At 43.8% G+C, this 14,168-nt stretch overlaps 1 protein-coding gene across 1 annotated transcript in view; it reads left to right on the plus strand.

Annotated features, from left to right (window-relative positions):
- LOC135910742 (3-hydroxyanthranilate 3,4-dioxygenase-like) overlaps positions 1–11,308 on the plus strand; it is a 34,556-nt gene extending 23,248 nt beyond the window's left edge. Inside the window, exons 2-5 of the mRNA XM_065442812.2 lie at positions 294–1,137; positions 2,000–2,250; positions 7,775–8,032; positions 9,924–11,308. Coding sequence (XP_065298884.1) covers positions 826–1,137; positions 2,000–2,250; positions 7,775–8,032; positions 9,924–10,176 — 1,074 coding nt within the window. The 5' untranslated portion in view covers positions 294–825 and the 3' untranslated portion in view covers positions 10,177–11,308. The remainder of the gene's footprint in view (positions 1–293; positions 1,138–1,999; positions 2,251–7,774; positions 8,033–9,923) is intronic.
- The last annotated feature ends 2,860 nt before the right edge of the window (positions 11,309–14,168 follow it).

A 14,168-nucleotide genomic window follows, 5' to 3' on the forward strand; every position in this document is an offset into this window, starting at 1 on the left:
ATGCGTATTACCGAGTGCAGCTAGTTAATTCATGCGTTTAAACTGGAGGACATAGTGCCGAACGCTGCTCACCTCGTCAACAACCTTGCACACAGCTGTGCCATGGGCAAATACGCAGTCCGCGACATGCGTGCCATGATACACTCGTGCGCGTGTCGGCCGCTCACAGCTGGCGGCACTTGGCGTGAGAGCCACACTTCAGTGTCATCTCTGGCAGTATATGCATGTGTTTTTGCATTCACTCATCTGTAATTTCTGTGATCATACTGACCTTCTATTACTTGAATACGCAGCCTCACCCCTGGACTGCAGGCGTCCAGCACCAGGGAATCGCAGAGTTGCAGCGACCATCAGCCCTGCTGAGTCATCGGAACTGCAGAGCCCGGTGGGATTAGATATGTGCATACATTGGCGCCGCCAATCAAGAAATACTGCTTTTGTATTCGACTCTTAAGGAAACGCGATTATTGACTGGGACGTTAAAAAGAAAGGAAGACCAGGACGCGAGATTGCGTGCGCGTTGTTTTGAATGTCATCCGGAAGCGTATGCATGCACAAGATAAAATGGCTACCGAGGACAGTTGCTCGTGTTCTCGTTGACAAAAAAACATGTCAACGTGAGCACCCCGAGCAGGGAAGGCTGGTCCGTCCGCACTATCTCGCGAATATACGACGGATAGCTGTGATTTCCAGACGAAGACAAGACAATAAACAGCTGCCACGTGCCGCAAACCCCGGCCGGGCTCCTTAGGAGAGCCTGGTGGAAACAACTTTATTGTCACCGGCCCCGACGCGTATCTTCTGTGCAAACCACGACAAGCCATAATGATAGCGACGGCCACCATAAACGGTCCGTTCGGACCAGGGCGGCAGCACAGCCGGTCGCCGCTGAGGGACTCGAGTCCGCCCAGACGACGACGTGCGACCGCCTCAGCGCGACGCATTCAGACGAGCAAGTTCGGGTGCGTCGACAGCGGCAGCAAGCCACTTCGAGTGCGCAAGCGCAGGGCATCATCCGTCAACGCAACCGCCATGGGCGCCGTCAAGTACAACGTGGACCAGTGGGTTGAGGCCAACAAGGCCTACTTCCTGCCACCCATCTGCAACAAGATGATGCACAGCGACGGTCAGCTCAAGGTCAGTGGAATTGGCACTCTCGAAAACCTGTTGCCCCGAACGGGCGCCCCCGCCGGCAACGTGTCCTCTACCGCTTCACTTTTACGAGGTCGCCCATCCGGCGAGAGCAGCGTGTTCTTTCAGCGATCGTGTAAATGCAGTCAGAGAGAGGTTGCAGATGAAGGATGCCATAAAATGAACTTCGCTTTTTTCTTTTTTTCCAGCATGTGTAACAATATACGAATGCACCGTGCGCGTTTTGATAACGGAATGCATATGTGTTGTCTATGTAAGGCGACTATTTCGCGCCATTGTATGACGCGGTTTATCGCACCACCCAAGTTTTAGCGACCCATAGAATATTACCTCCTCCCCCCCCCTCCTCAGTAACAGACGCCTGAGGTATCGATATATTCTTGCCGCCATACTACTAACTTCGTTTCGCACTCCTTCTAAAGGGTTTGGTGAATGTCATCCGTTAAGTCAGGCCCTGCATCACAGAGCACGCTTCCATTACTACCTTCGTGGAAATCTGACAAAGCAAATTAACTGTGTGGCACGTGGCGGAATCATACACAAGAATCGGACCCCAAGTTGAGTATACAAAATTGAGCATGACAGTGTGCATTCAGAGAGGCCTGACAGCGCAAAAAAAAAAAGAAAAGAACGCACCAATCATAAGGACGTCAGGACCAAGGCCGCGTCGAAAGCAATATCTAGTTTGCAGTCCCAATGCTTGCTCCGCTAATTTCTATTATTATTATTGTTAGTAGTAGTATTATTATACTGCACTACTCTGCCATCAGATATGACACTTTCCAATCTCTCCGTTACGAGATTAAAGAGCGCCAAGCTTCTTAAGAGGGCTCACGTTTCGGCACAGGTGTTCTACGTGGGCGGGCCCAACGTGCGGCCCGACTACCACCTGGAAGAAGGCGAAGAGCTCTTCTACATGCTGCGCGGAGACATGTTGCTCAAGGTGGTCGAGCGCGGCAAGCCCAAGGACGTGGTGATCCGCGAAGGCGAGGTGTTCCTGCTGCCCGGCAGGATCCCGCACTCGCCGCAGCGCAGGGCCAACACGGTGGGGCTCGTCATCGAGCGGGAACGGACGCAGCGAGAGCTGGACTGCGTGAGGTGCGCGACAACTTCGCTTTGTCTCGCAAACATCGGCGATGTTCCTTGGGCGCGCAGTCACATGACGCGCATTACAGCACGTACATCAGCGCTCTTGAGACCGCCGCGAGACACGTGTGGACCAGCCTGCCCGAGATATCGCGACGAGTTAATGGGGATCTAAAAAAAAAGAAAACAAAAAGAAAAGCTGCGCCGCTCTTGTCGTTGTTTCCTGCAATCATCTGCGCCCGCATCGAACTTCTAAACAAGAGAGCGTGCAAGCGATTGCTCAAACAGAAATTGTAATCTCTAAGAAACGTTTACGCCCCAAAGGGTGTATATTTGCCACACACTCTTAGAAAATTTTACACCCTTTGGGGCTTATCTTGCCCCACAACGATAATCGTCATCTGTCTTGCCCGCGTTTCCTTTCTTTACCGCTGCGAGCCCGGTACTTCCCAGACACGAACGGCATGCGCGTTATCAGTGTGACGCAGCATTCTCGACAGGAAAGTAGCGAGCGCCGAGTTTTCAAGAAAGGAAACGCAAGCAAGGCAGATGACGATTATCGTTGTGGGACAAATATACACCCCAAAGGGTGCAACCGTTTTAAGAGTGTAGGCAAAGAGGGAAGGGCATGAGCGTCGTGACATGGAGACAGTTTTGGAAAAGTTGATATTCATTTGCCATGCTTTGGACCAGTTACAGAAGTCAGCAAAATAATTGTTAAGGACAACGTGATTAGCAGGAGATTTAATTGTATGATATAAAACGCAATCATCTGCAAAAAGGCGTAGGCGTATTTTAACTGAGGTGTGTAGGGGGAGATCATCATATAAAGCAGGAATAAAAGAGGACCCGGTTAACGTAGACGCCACAACTACCGATTTTGGCGCCTACCCACGCCAAATAGTCAAATAGAATTTTAGTGCGTCCGGTATTCCGGCGAGCGCGGGCGGGTTGCCGGATGAGCGGGGACGTAAACGGGGGCGGCCAGATTGGTGGCGCCAGCTGGTGGTGCAAAGCTCAACCACCTAAACACAGAGCCAACTACTATGTTCTTGGCTGGGGTGTACGCAGCTAATTGCTGGGCTGGGGTGTACGCCGCTAATTGTCCGCAAACAAACGTTTTCGGACAATTTCTTAACACATGCAAGCTTCCAGAGGAACAGAAAATTGGGAAGGTGGTTCCAGCCTACAAATCTGGCCCCAGAAATTCAGCTCTTAATTATCATCCCATATCCCTTACAAGTAGCTGCTGTAAATTATTAGAGCATGTAGTTTTCACGAATCTGGCTAGCTTTCAGAATCCAAATCGTACTTTAATAACACACAGCACGGTTTTCGAAAATCATATTCTTGCAAAACACAACTAGTATCATTCACTCATGGAACTGCATCGAATCTTGGATCGCTCATCGTGCGCTGACTGTGTCTTCTTCGATTTTAGTAAAGCATTTTAAAGTATGCCATAAGCTACTACTTTTTAAACTAAGCTTGCTGAATATCGACCTTAACCTCCTAAAATGGATATATTGAGAATTTCCTTACTAACCGCTACCAATTTGTTACTGCTAACGGTCGTAACTCAGCACTCACTGAAGTTCGATCGAGTTCACCACAAAAGTCTGTGCTGGGACCACTATTATTTCTTATCTGTAATAATGATCTGACCGCTAAAATATCCTCTAACATTTGTTCGCAGATTGTGTTATTTTCTGGGAAATTAAAAGCACTGATGGTACTATAACACTCCAAGCTGATCTGGATAATATAGATGAATGGTGCGGGAAGTGGCTAATGGAATTAAATATTAACAAATGCGAAATAATGCGCACATCCAGACCTAATTGTACTTCTAGCACCTGCCATATGAACAATGTTCCCTTAGATTTCGTCATGTCATAAATATCTTGGTATACACATTAAAAATAACTTAAATTGGACCATTCATATACAGTACGGCATTAATAATGCTAATCACATGCTCGGGTATTTACGGCGTACGTTTTTCAAAGCACCGACTACATCAAAGTTACAGCTTTACAAGACTCTAATACGCTCGAAACTTGAATATGCACCTGCAATATGGTATCCCAGTCACGTTAATCTCATTAAGTCACTTGAATTAGTACAAAGTAACTCTACCCATTTTATTCTTTTTAATTATAAACATGCTGTGAGTATAATCTTAATGAAAACTAACCTAGCACTTATTGCACTTGCTTACCGCTGCAAAATTCGCCGTCTTTCGCTATTTCATAAAATTTTTAATCACACCACGCTTCACAACGACTTCAGCCTGCGGCCTCAGTACATTTCAAACAACATTGATCATCGCAGTAAGATATGAATTGATTGATGTCACACAAAGTCTTTCGTTCAGTCTTTCATCCCCTGTACATCTCGGGAATGGAACCACCTTTCCATCACCAATCACAACCTTTTACGCGAAACATTAGCTAACATCGTATAATCAGGAGAATCGTTGTATTAACAGAACTGACTGCACTTATTTGTTTGCTTTACACTACTCTGTAACCACTCCCCTCTTTAATGCCACATGGCCCTGATGGTATCTTAGATAAATAAATAAATAAATATTCAAGTTGCAAATAGGCAAAAGAAAAAACAATGCCGCTAGCAAACCTAAAAAAAAACTTGCAATCTAAAATAGCCTTCGTAAATAACTGCAAGAATGCGGCATTCCGAAACATCAATTGACATTAATGCCACTCAAATTGTGCCACATGATTTCCAGCAAAGTAGGAACCCTTCAATCGTATAATAAGATCACTTGCCCAACCAATAAAGTGATGCTGTTGCTGCCATTCTTGCAAACACTAACTGCTGCCACTTCTGCCAAAAATTTCAACATCGACATAAAAGAGCACAAAGAGGCACCGTTGCATGTGGCGCCACCTTTGCTACCGGCGCTGCGCTTGAATAAAGCTGTCTAATATTTTCTCATGCTTACTTCACTTTAAAACAAGTTTAATGCGCAGCTATGCTTTTTGAACAAAATACATCTTATTTTGTTACTTGCTCTATATGTTAATTTTAAACACCCCATTGCAGGCTGCAAGTTGCAGCATGCTATCAATGTGGCACAAGATTTGATCCGGTGAACATGCGCGCTTCAAAACATGTGCAGGAAATCTATAAAGAATTGGTTCCATGCACTCCATTTATCGTGCTGATTACACTACAAGGGGTTCATACGCCCTATACAGGCAACTATATCCCCTCACCTTTTCCAAAGCATGCCGGCAACTTACATGCTAAGTCTAAGGTTCAACTCTCACCAAAGACCATGGGTTCAACTTCGACCAAAAGTCGTGGGTTTGAGTGCCCTAACTCTATCTTAATTAACTTCGCCTTCGCTAACACCAAAGGTCATGGGTTTGTAGCCTTATTGTACCTTTCGTGTTGTCAACGCGTTTTCGCTCAAGGTCGGCTTTTTTTTTTTTATTTGAATATACTGCAGGCCCTTCACGGCCCGTGCAGGAGTGGTACATAGATGCAATACAAAAATCATGATTACAAGTCAATACACTCAATGCAGTTAATAAAAGAGTCGATGTTATTGCAACACACAATATCGTTAGTTAACTTGTTCCACTGGGAAATGGCCAACGGAAAAAGGGAATGCTTGTGAACATTAACACGACTTGGGGGAAGATAGATTGTTTTGGAGTGATTAAGTCTGGTTGAACGTTTTGGAGGATCTTGCAGGTAATGAGAACGTGCTATTTGGAAATGACCATGGTATAATTGATAGATGAATTTTAGTCGCGAAATTGCTCTTCTCTGCGAGAGGGGTTTTAGGTTAGCCCTTGCTAGCAGACCCGAGACATTGGACTGCCTTTTGTAGTCCGAATATACAAACCTAATTGCTAATTTTTGTATGCGTTCAATTTTATTTACAAGGCATTTTTGATGAGGGCTCCAGATTAGATCAGCGTATTCTAGGCATGGTCTTATTAGTGTTTTGTACGCATTTAGTTTGAGGTGTGGTGGTGCAGCGCGCAGTCTCCTTTTTAAAAAGGACAGTTTGCCTATGGCTTTTTGACACATGGTCGAAATATGAGGCTCCCAATTAAGGTTAGGCATGAGCTTAATGCCTAGGTATTTTACCTGGTTGCTTTTGTTGATTGTTGACCTTCCGATCGAATATGAAAAGTTAAGCGGGAATTTCTTATTTGTGAAAGACATGTAATGTGCTTTTGATGTGTTCAGTTTCATGCCCCAAGTGTTGCACCAAGAGTGAATTGTTTGAAGTGAATTATGAAGTTCTATCTGGTCTTCTTGGTTGTGTACGACTGTGTACATGACACAGTCATCAGCAAACAGGCGCATCTGAATTGAGTTTTTAACGCAAAACTGGATGTCGTTTATGTACATCAAGAACAAAAGTGGTGCCAAAACTGATCCTTGAGGTACTCCGGAGTAGACATCGAGTGGTTGTGAAAGATTATTATCGATTGAAACGCTCTGTTTACGATTGGTTAGAAAACTGTTGATCCAGGATATTATTTTATTACTAATACCGAAAGCCGATAATTTTGTGATTAAATTCTGGTGCGGAACTACGTCAAACGCTTTAGAAAAGTCTAAGAAAACTGCATCTAATTGGCCATCATTATTAAGTACGTTAGCTATGTCATGAGTTAACTCTGCTAGTTGGGTTATGGTTGACAGGCTTGATCTGAAACCATGTTGTTGTTTATATAGGAGTTCGTTTGTTTCTAGGTGAGTTATTATGGCCTTAAATATTACGTGTTCCATTATTTTGCAGCATGAGCTTGTTGATGACACTGGGCGGTAGTTATTTAAATCTAATTTCGAGCCCGATTTATGTATTCGAATTATTGCAGCCTTGCACCAATCGTCTGGTAGCACTGATGTTTGAAGAGAAAGAGTGAATATTTTAAATAGATACTTTGATGTCCAACTTGCGTACCGACTTAAGAATGAGTTATAAATTTGATCGGGGCCAGTAGATTTCTTAAGATCGAGCTTATGCAATAGAGACAGTATGCCCTCTTCACTTACAGTTAATTCTTCCATTGGTATTTTGACATTGTAAGGTGTTAAAGCAGCATTTGTAGCATGTTTCGTAAAAACTGTCTGAAAGAAGTTATTCATCTCTTTTGCAATGTGTTCAGGATCCTGAATAACATGATCCGAGATTTTGATTTGCATAATTTTTTCTCGTTCATCTGACAAATATCGCCAGAATTTGTGAGGGTCATGTGCCATAAACGAAGGTAATGTAGTGTCGAAGAATCGGGCTTTTGCTTCCGATATTTTTTGTTTGAATGTACTGATAAGATCGTCTGACGTGCACGTGGTTCCCTTTTTCCGCCGTCGTTTTATTTTTCTTTTTAGTTGGATGATTTCACGTGTTATCCATGGGTATAACAAGTGAAATATAAATAAATATAATAAACGCCAAGGTGTTAAACAGGTGCCCCTCTGCACCATATAGCACAGTATATAATGGCACCTGTATTTCACTCTGACGGTGTTCTCGTATGTCTAGGTTCTATCTTGATGACAGCTGTCAAGAAGTCCTGTACGAACGCTGGCTCCACTGCGATGACCTGACGCAAAAGCTAGCAAACCTGCTCAATGAGTACATGGCCTCTGAAGAGCACCGCACCAGAAAGCCTGGTCCAAAATCCTTCCTGAGGAAACCAGCCTATGAGCCGGATAGCAGCGTGAACCTGGAAGCACCCTTCAGCCTCAACCAGTGGCTCGATGAACATGGGGCACAGCTGGACCACGAAGGCGGCAAGAGGTCAGAATGCATTACACAGTAAAAATGGCCTGGCAATGTATTGGGAACAGCATGAAGTGTAGTTGGTGTTCATACAAACATTGACGACCATGCAGCTACCGGACATTTTAGTTGGCGAAATCAGATGCCTATGGCTGACAGTTCAATGTAGTCGCAAGCAATATAGTACGGCAGGATGATGTCCAGTAATCGCTGTCCATGGTGGTCAAAATGTCCAGTTCATGTTTAACACCAATATTGGTACCCGATATGTGATAATTTGACAAGAATGCAGAAATTGCCCTCCTTGCACGAATGTGTGGTGCCTCTGCTTCCCACTACTCCATGGCAGTAAGTTCCCTCCCACCATAACATGCTAAATACGTATGCTAGTTCTTGCCATTTAATCAAAGCTAAGCATCATTGTGGTTGGTCAGTATTTGGGAAGACCACCACCAAGAAATGCAAAGGAACAGTCCAAGTGTATGTCATGGGTGAGAAAGTTACCTGCTGCAAACAACGTCCCCGTCACTTCCCAGCCTTAATGAGCATTCTTTCCAGTGTCTGACAGGGACATAAACTACCTTAGTGTCTCGGCACTAAACACACTGTGGCTAAAAACGCACAGACAGGAAAGACATTAGCAGGCAGCAGGAGGGCCAAGAAAATTTGAGCAAACCCAACCACAAAATCTGGACAACAACACTACCTAGAATATATAAGACCTCTGCATGCTCTAGGAACATGTGGCCAACTGCGATGGCCAATGCGCCAGCACTATACAGCCAGTGCGTGGGGTCACGTGCCTGCTGGTGGCCGCATCGTTCCTGTACCATTTCCTTTCCGATCAAAAGTGTCATGAGGACATCCATCACTAGAGTGGCAGTTTGGGTACATTGGTATTCCATAAGAACTAAAGAAGTGCAACTGTACACAGACATAAAAGGGCATGCACATACACACAGGTGCTCACTGTTGGCATCTTATACCTCCTACATGTATTTTGCCCAGAATTTGTGTGTGGATCAGATGTGCAAGAAAAACATGGTCCTTTCAGTTCTAGCAGGTTAAGTGTCGCTCTCGTACTTATGACACTTAAGCCTTACATTGATTTTTCCATTGCTCTATTATGAGCAAAGATTCTTTTACATTAAAGGTGCACTAGTTCTTGCGTTTGTTCCATTAAAGCAAGCTAAGATCAGTAGAACTTGCAATGTTAAATTGAATCAATCAGTAATGTTCCTGGAGCAGTAATCTCAGTCAATCAATTTTGGAGATACCTTCGTTTTCCCGTCATGTAATGTACGACGCAGCACCTCACAGGAGCGACAGAGGCTTTGCTGGGTAGCTTAGACAATCGGCATCAGCTGAATGCGATATCCTCGAAAGTGAGTGACCAACAATGCTACTCCTGCTTATAAATTCATAGTAATGGCAACATTCGAGCGACAGGGGCTCATGCTGAGTGAGCCCGAAAACACTGCCGCTACTGCGGTGGACACTACAATAGCGTGCACCTCACTGCATGCTCAGTTTTATCAGTGTAAGAATGTTTTCTGCAATGTATACAATGCCGAGTCACATGTCAAAAGAAGTGCCGGCATGTCTCGCGGGAGGGGGCATAGGTAAGCCTCCCCCCTCTTCTGGATTCGCCATTGCGTCAATTTTTTCCATTCCTGCGAGTATTTGTTTTCTGCACTTGCAAAGTAGAACACCGTTATGCGTCTTCTGTTAATATCCATTCCTGGTTTACACATTCACGGTAAAGAACAGTGAGTATGCTCCTATGTTTCCTCCATAATTCATTTTTCTCCCATTTTTGATATATGTACATCAACACTTGAGTTTGCAGCAAACTAGCCTTGGAAGATGTAGCCAGTGAGCAGGTTCCCAAATTCAAACCTACACGCAGGGATCTGTTCGGGCCGGGCCACCAGTCGACCATCGTGATGCTTGGCAATGGAACCCATGGGACACAGTGTGCTGGCACAGAGACCTTTCTCTGGCAGGTCAAGGGATCGGCCAGCGTCAGCATAGCCGGCAATGCGTTCACCCTGGCAGAGAACGACACAGTGCTCGTGGCCACGCCCGGGCAGTATACACTTGTGAACCAGCCTGGCGGACGCACTCTTGCTACCAGCATGCCACCAAAATCCATCTTATGATACACCACCACCCCCAAGTGACCACTTTAGTATGTTAGCGGGGACATCAGAATCATGTGGTGAGTGGGCAGCAGTGGTAAGCGCCCTGCAACAGCCACTAGCTGTGCCATCCATTCAGTGCATCGGAGAAACTGCAGCCATTCCACAGAGAGAAAGTGGCCAGGTAAATTGCACAGCATCTCACCTACCCTCATTTTCAATGCAACTATACCAGGTCATCCAATTTTAGTAGCAAACAACTCATCAGCATCCAACCACGAATTCGCACATATGATCTTCACATTCAATTTTATGAATAAAGACATGGCCACTATAAAACTTCTGGCACATATTTTATCAATGAACTGTCAATCTGCAGGTGTGTTTATCAATTTATGCTGCTATGAGCATTAAAATACTAAACAATTATGCAGATCCCATGTACTGCTTGGATGGATGTTGTGCGAAGGATGTCTATGTAGCTGGCTATCCAGTACCATTTGGGATTCTACAAAGCTTTACCTGATTGACAAACACGTTTTGCATAATGTGAATGACCCTGCAAACTTGGGTAGCACCAGAGTAGACAGTACAAACCATATTTCTTGCGACAATCATTGGGCCTATATTTTTAAACATGAAAATCTCGCATCTCGCATTATCTCGACAAAACAAAAGTGGTAGATTTAAGAGCTGTAAAAGAAACGCAACCTCTTAGCAATGTATTTTGGCAGGAATTTCGATTTTGGAAGATCTGCAATTTAGAATTAATTTCCCACCACTGCTGCTGAAAGCAGCACTTAAAGAACCTACAATATTTGAACACGACAATCCCTTTGACAGAGAATGCATCAATATTTTTGAGAGAGGCATTGAAGGCATTTGGAGTTATCTGCATTCTCAATCATGTGCTTACTTAACAAGGTTACTTTAGCAATTTAACTGCACACTATTACTACATATAGAAAGCAATATTTTATAAACGGAACAGGTTGTAAATGTGTTTTACCAGTATGGGCTATTGTGTGCCTTCTGTAATAATGAATGTATAGGACTGTTCTGGTTCAAGTGTATGATTTTTGTACAGTGACGATACAATGTACAGAGGTGTATGAAGCATTTTAGTTGACAAATAAAGGTTTTGCGTAATAAACTGCTCTTCATGCCAAGAAATTTTGTGACAAGCCTGAGGAATGACTGACACGTTTGATCATGCCAAGTCACGACATTACATTATGCAATAGCACTCTGGTCAAATGGTATCGCAGCTGACAAGTCCTGTCCTTTTATAAGAAAAGAATCATTGTGTACAAGAACTGCTGTGTGTAAAAAGCGATTTCATCTTTGCAATTAACAAGCAGGCAGGTGAGGATAAGTGGAATCGTGAGCAGGGTGTTGCAATATGCACTTGCAATGAAACTCTAGAGGGAGCCACGGAACTCTGCTAATTTAAATGTCTGCTTGGGTAAACACAGAACTCGGGGCCAATTCAACCTTTTAGTCAGAAGCAGCTAACATAATAAATGAGCCAGTAAAAGCCAACCACTGTCATATCAAAGACATACCAGGCTCATTGGAACTGAAAGCAACCAATTTCAGCCTCAATTGAAAAAAAAGAAAAGTTGAAAGGCAATTCAAGCTCCAGTTGAAGTTGCAAGACAGCCTTCCCTATCGATTTGGGGATGAGATGGCAGGGGAGTCACTCGCCACCGCGATGTATCGTGTCGCCTCTCACTGGAGGGGAGTAGAAAGAGCGTTGCTAGTTCAGCGCAACGCTCCTGATTGTCGCAGCCATTAGGTAGCCTAATGAATCAAATTTTCATAAAGTGATGTAATGCTGATCAGCATTGCACTTTGCCTTCTCGGATGGTGTTCTAACTACACTGATATGGGTGCTTGTGCTCCCATGCATGTGAGTGGATCCATGAAAAACTGTGGTGAGCCTTTTTTTTTATATATCAACTTTGCCCTTTCTGCTGCTTAACTCGTAGAATGTGGTTGCTACATAGCTGGATGGAACCAAGGTAATGTTGTTTGCCATCGCTTGGAGATACTCCAATTATTTTATGCATACCACCTAACTAGATAATTAGCACCAATTAATTAATCAACTTTTCAATAATGATTAGATGAAAAGTGTAGATTAGAATATTGTAGAGCAGCATGAGAAACTCCTGGTATAGCTTTCTGTTGCTCAATAGGTGCTACATAAGAGTGTTTTTCCGAGCATGAAAGAAGCCCGTGAAGTGTCATTTGCACAAAAGCAAGTGACACTCGAAGCACGATGGCGGCTTCCAGCATAATGACTAATGCAAACGACACTTCACGGGCTTCTTTCACACTCGTAAAAACACTCTTATGTAGCACCTATTGAGCAACAGGTCAGCCATGCAGCAATTTTGCGTGTATTCGTAAGCTTCAATAACGCTCGGAAGAAAACGTTAATCTAGTACCTATTGAGCAACAGGAAGCTGTATTGGAAGTTTCTCATGTTGCTCTACAATTCTTTAATTGACATTTTTCATCTAACTATAGTGACTGAGAGGTTCATCAATTAAATAACACTAACAATCTAATTAGGCAGAATGCAAACAATTATCTGAGTATCTCCAAAGTACGGCAAACAACATTACCTTGGTTCGGTCCAGTTACATGGCATTTGCATAATTTTTAGCGTTTCGCTTAAGTTGCATTAAACACCCTGTATGAATATATCTGCATAAATATACAAATATATCCACCAAGAAAACGACGAACAATGATACCTGAGGGATAGGCAAAGAAAAAAAAGCTTCACATTAAAAGTGGCCTCACAACGATATAATGACTTGGCAATGACACCCAGCTGCGTAATGGAAAGAACGGATGGACACAGCAAAAACTATTTTGAGCTTTTACAATAAGATGTTATGCAGATTGGTGCAATGAATGTCCCGCAGAAATTCCAGTAGCTCCCAGCAATGACAGTTTGTATGAACCACATTAACATGCATACTTCTTTATCTTTCTCCGGTGACAACTTTTCCCCGGCTAACAAATGTGAAACATTATTGCTCGGTGTAGAATGTGCCTGCATGTATCAGAAGTTTCTCTAATGTTATCAATAGTTCTAACCATTGTCTCTTGTCACCGAACCTTTCGTAATCTGATTTTATGTGCGACGCAAATTGTGCAGTACTTTCCAGAAGCCATGCGGGCACCAGTCATTATGCTGGAACCTTCGACGAGCCATGTGTAACAACCCATGAGCTTGACCCACTGATAAGATTTCACCATTAGCCGACTTTGCTCACTGCCATCGTGCTTCGAGTGTCACTTGCTTTTGTGGGCACAGGTTTGCCCAATAAAAAGTTAGCCTTGTGATTTAGTTTTGCTGTTGTGTTCTTCACTGTCACTACAACGCGACATTATGCGGGAGTCAGCAGGCCAACTTTATTTGCGCTTGAAAAGCATGTGTGCTTTTGAAAGCAGTTGTGCGGGCAAGAGTAACAGTAGTTTGGCAGACCAGCCGCAACGTGAGGCCATTGGTGCCAGCATGAAGCATTCAGAACAGGGCAAATGCCAGCAGTATGCAGAACTGCAGCTTGACCTAGAGCAATCTAGTGAACATGCACGTAAGCGTGAACGTGCACATTCTTGCCTTTACGGCTTCTGAATAGCTTGGGACCCACTAATTATCTGCTGGTTTGAGTGCTGTTATGTTAATGTATATGCAGCATTCACATCTTTGCTAAATTCCTTTTCAAATCCCTGAGCACTACTTTAAAGGGGCCCTGAAACACTTTTCGAACATAGTGAAAAAACATTGCCAATTTGTTAACGACGCTCCCGTGAACATGCGAGCCAAATATTATTGCACTGCATGCTGCAGGGAATTCGCAATCTCATTTCAAAAGCAGTGAATAGACACTTGCTCTTGCATCCGCAATGTTGTCATCGAAAGTTGATCGAAATCAGTTGGCCTACCAAATCTATTGGCTGATTTCTTGATCGCGAGAACATTCTCAGCAATA

This window comes from Dermacentor albipictus, chromosome 2, assembly GCF_038994185.2.
Source record: "Dermacentor albipictus isolate Rhodes 1998 colony chromosome 2, USDA_Dalb.pri_finalv2, whole genome shotgun sequence".
Taxonomy (NCBI): Eukaryota; Metazoa; Arthropoda; class Arachnida; order Ixodida; family Ixodidae; genus Dermacentor; species Dermacentor albipictus.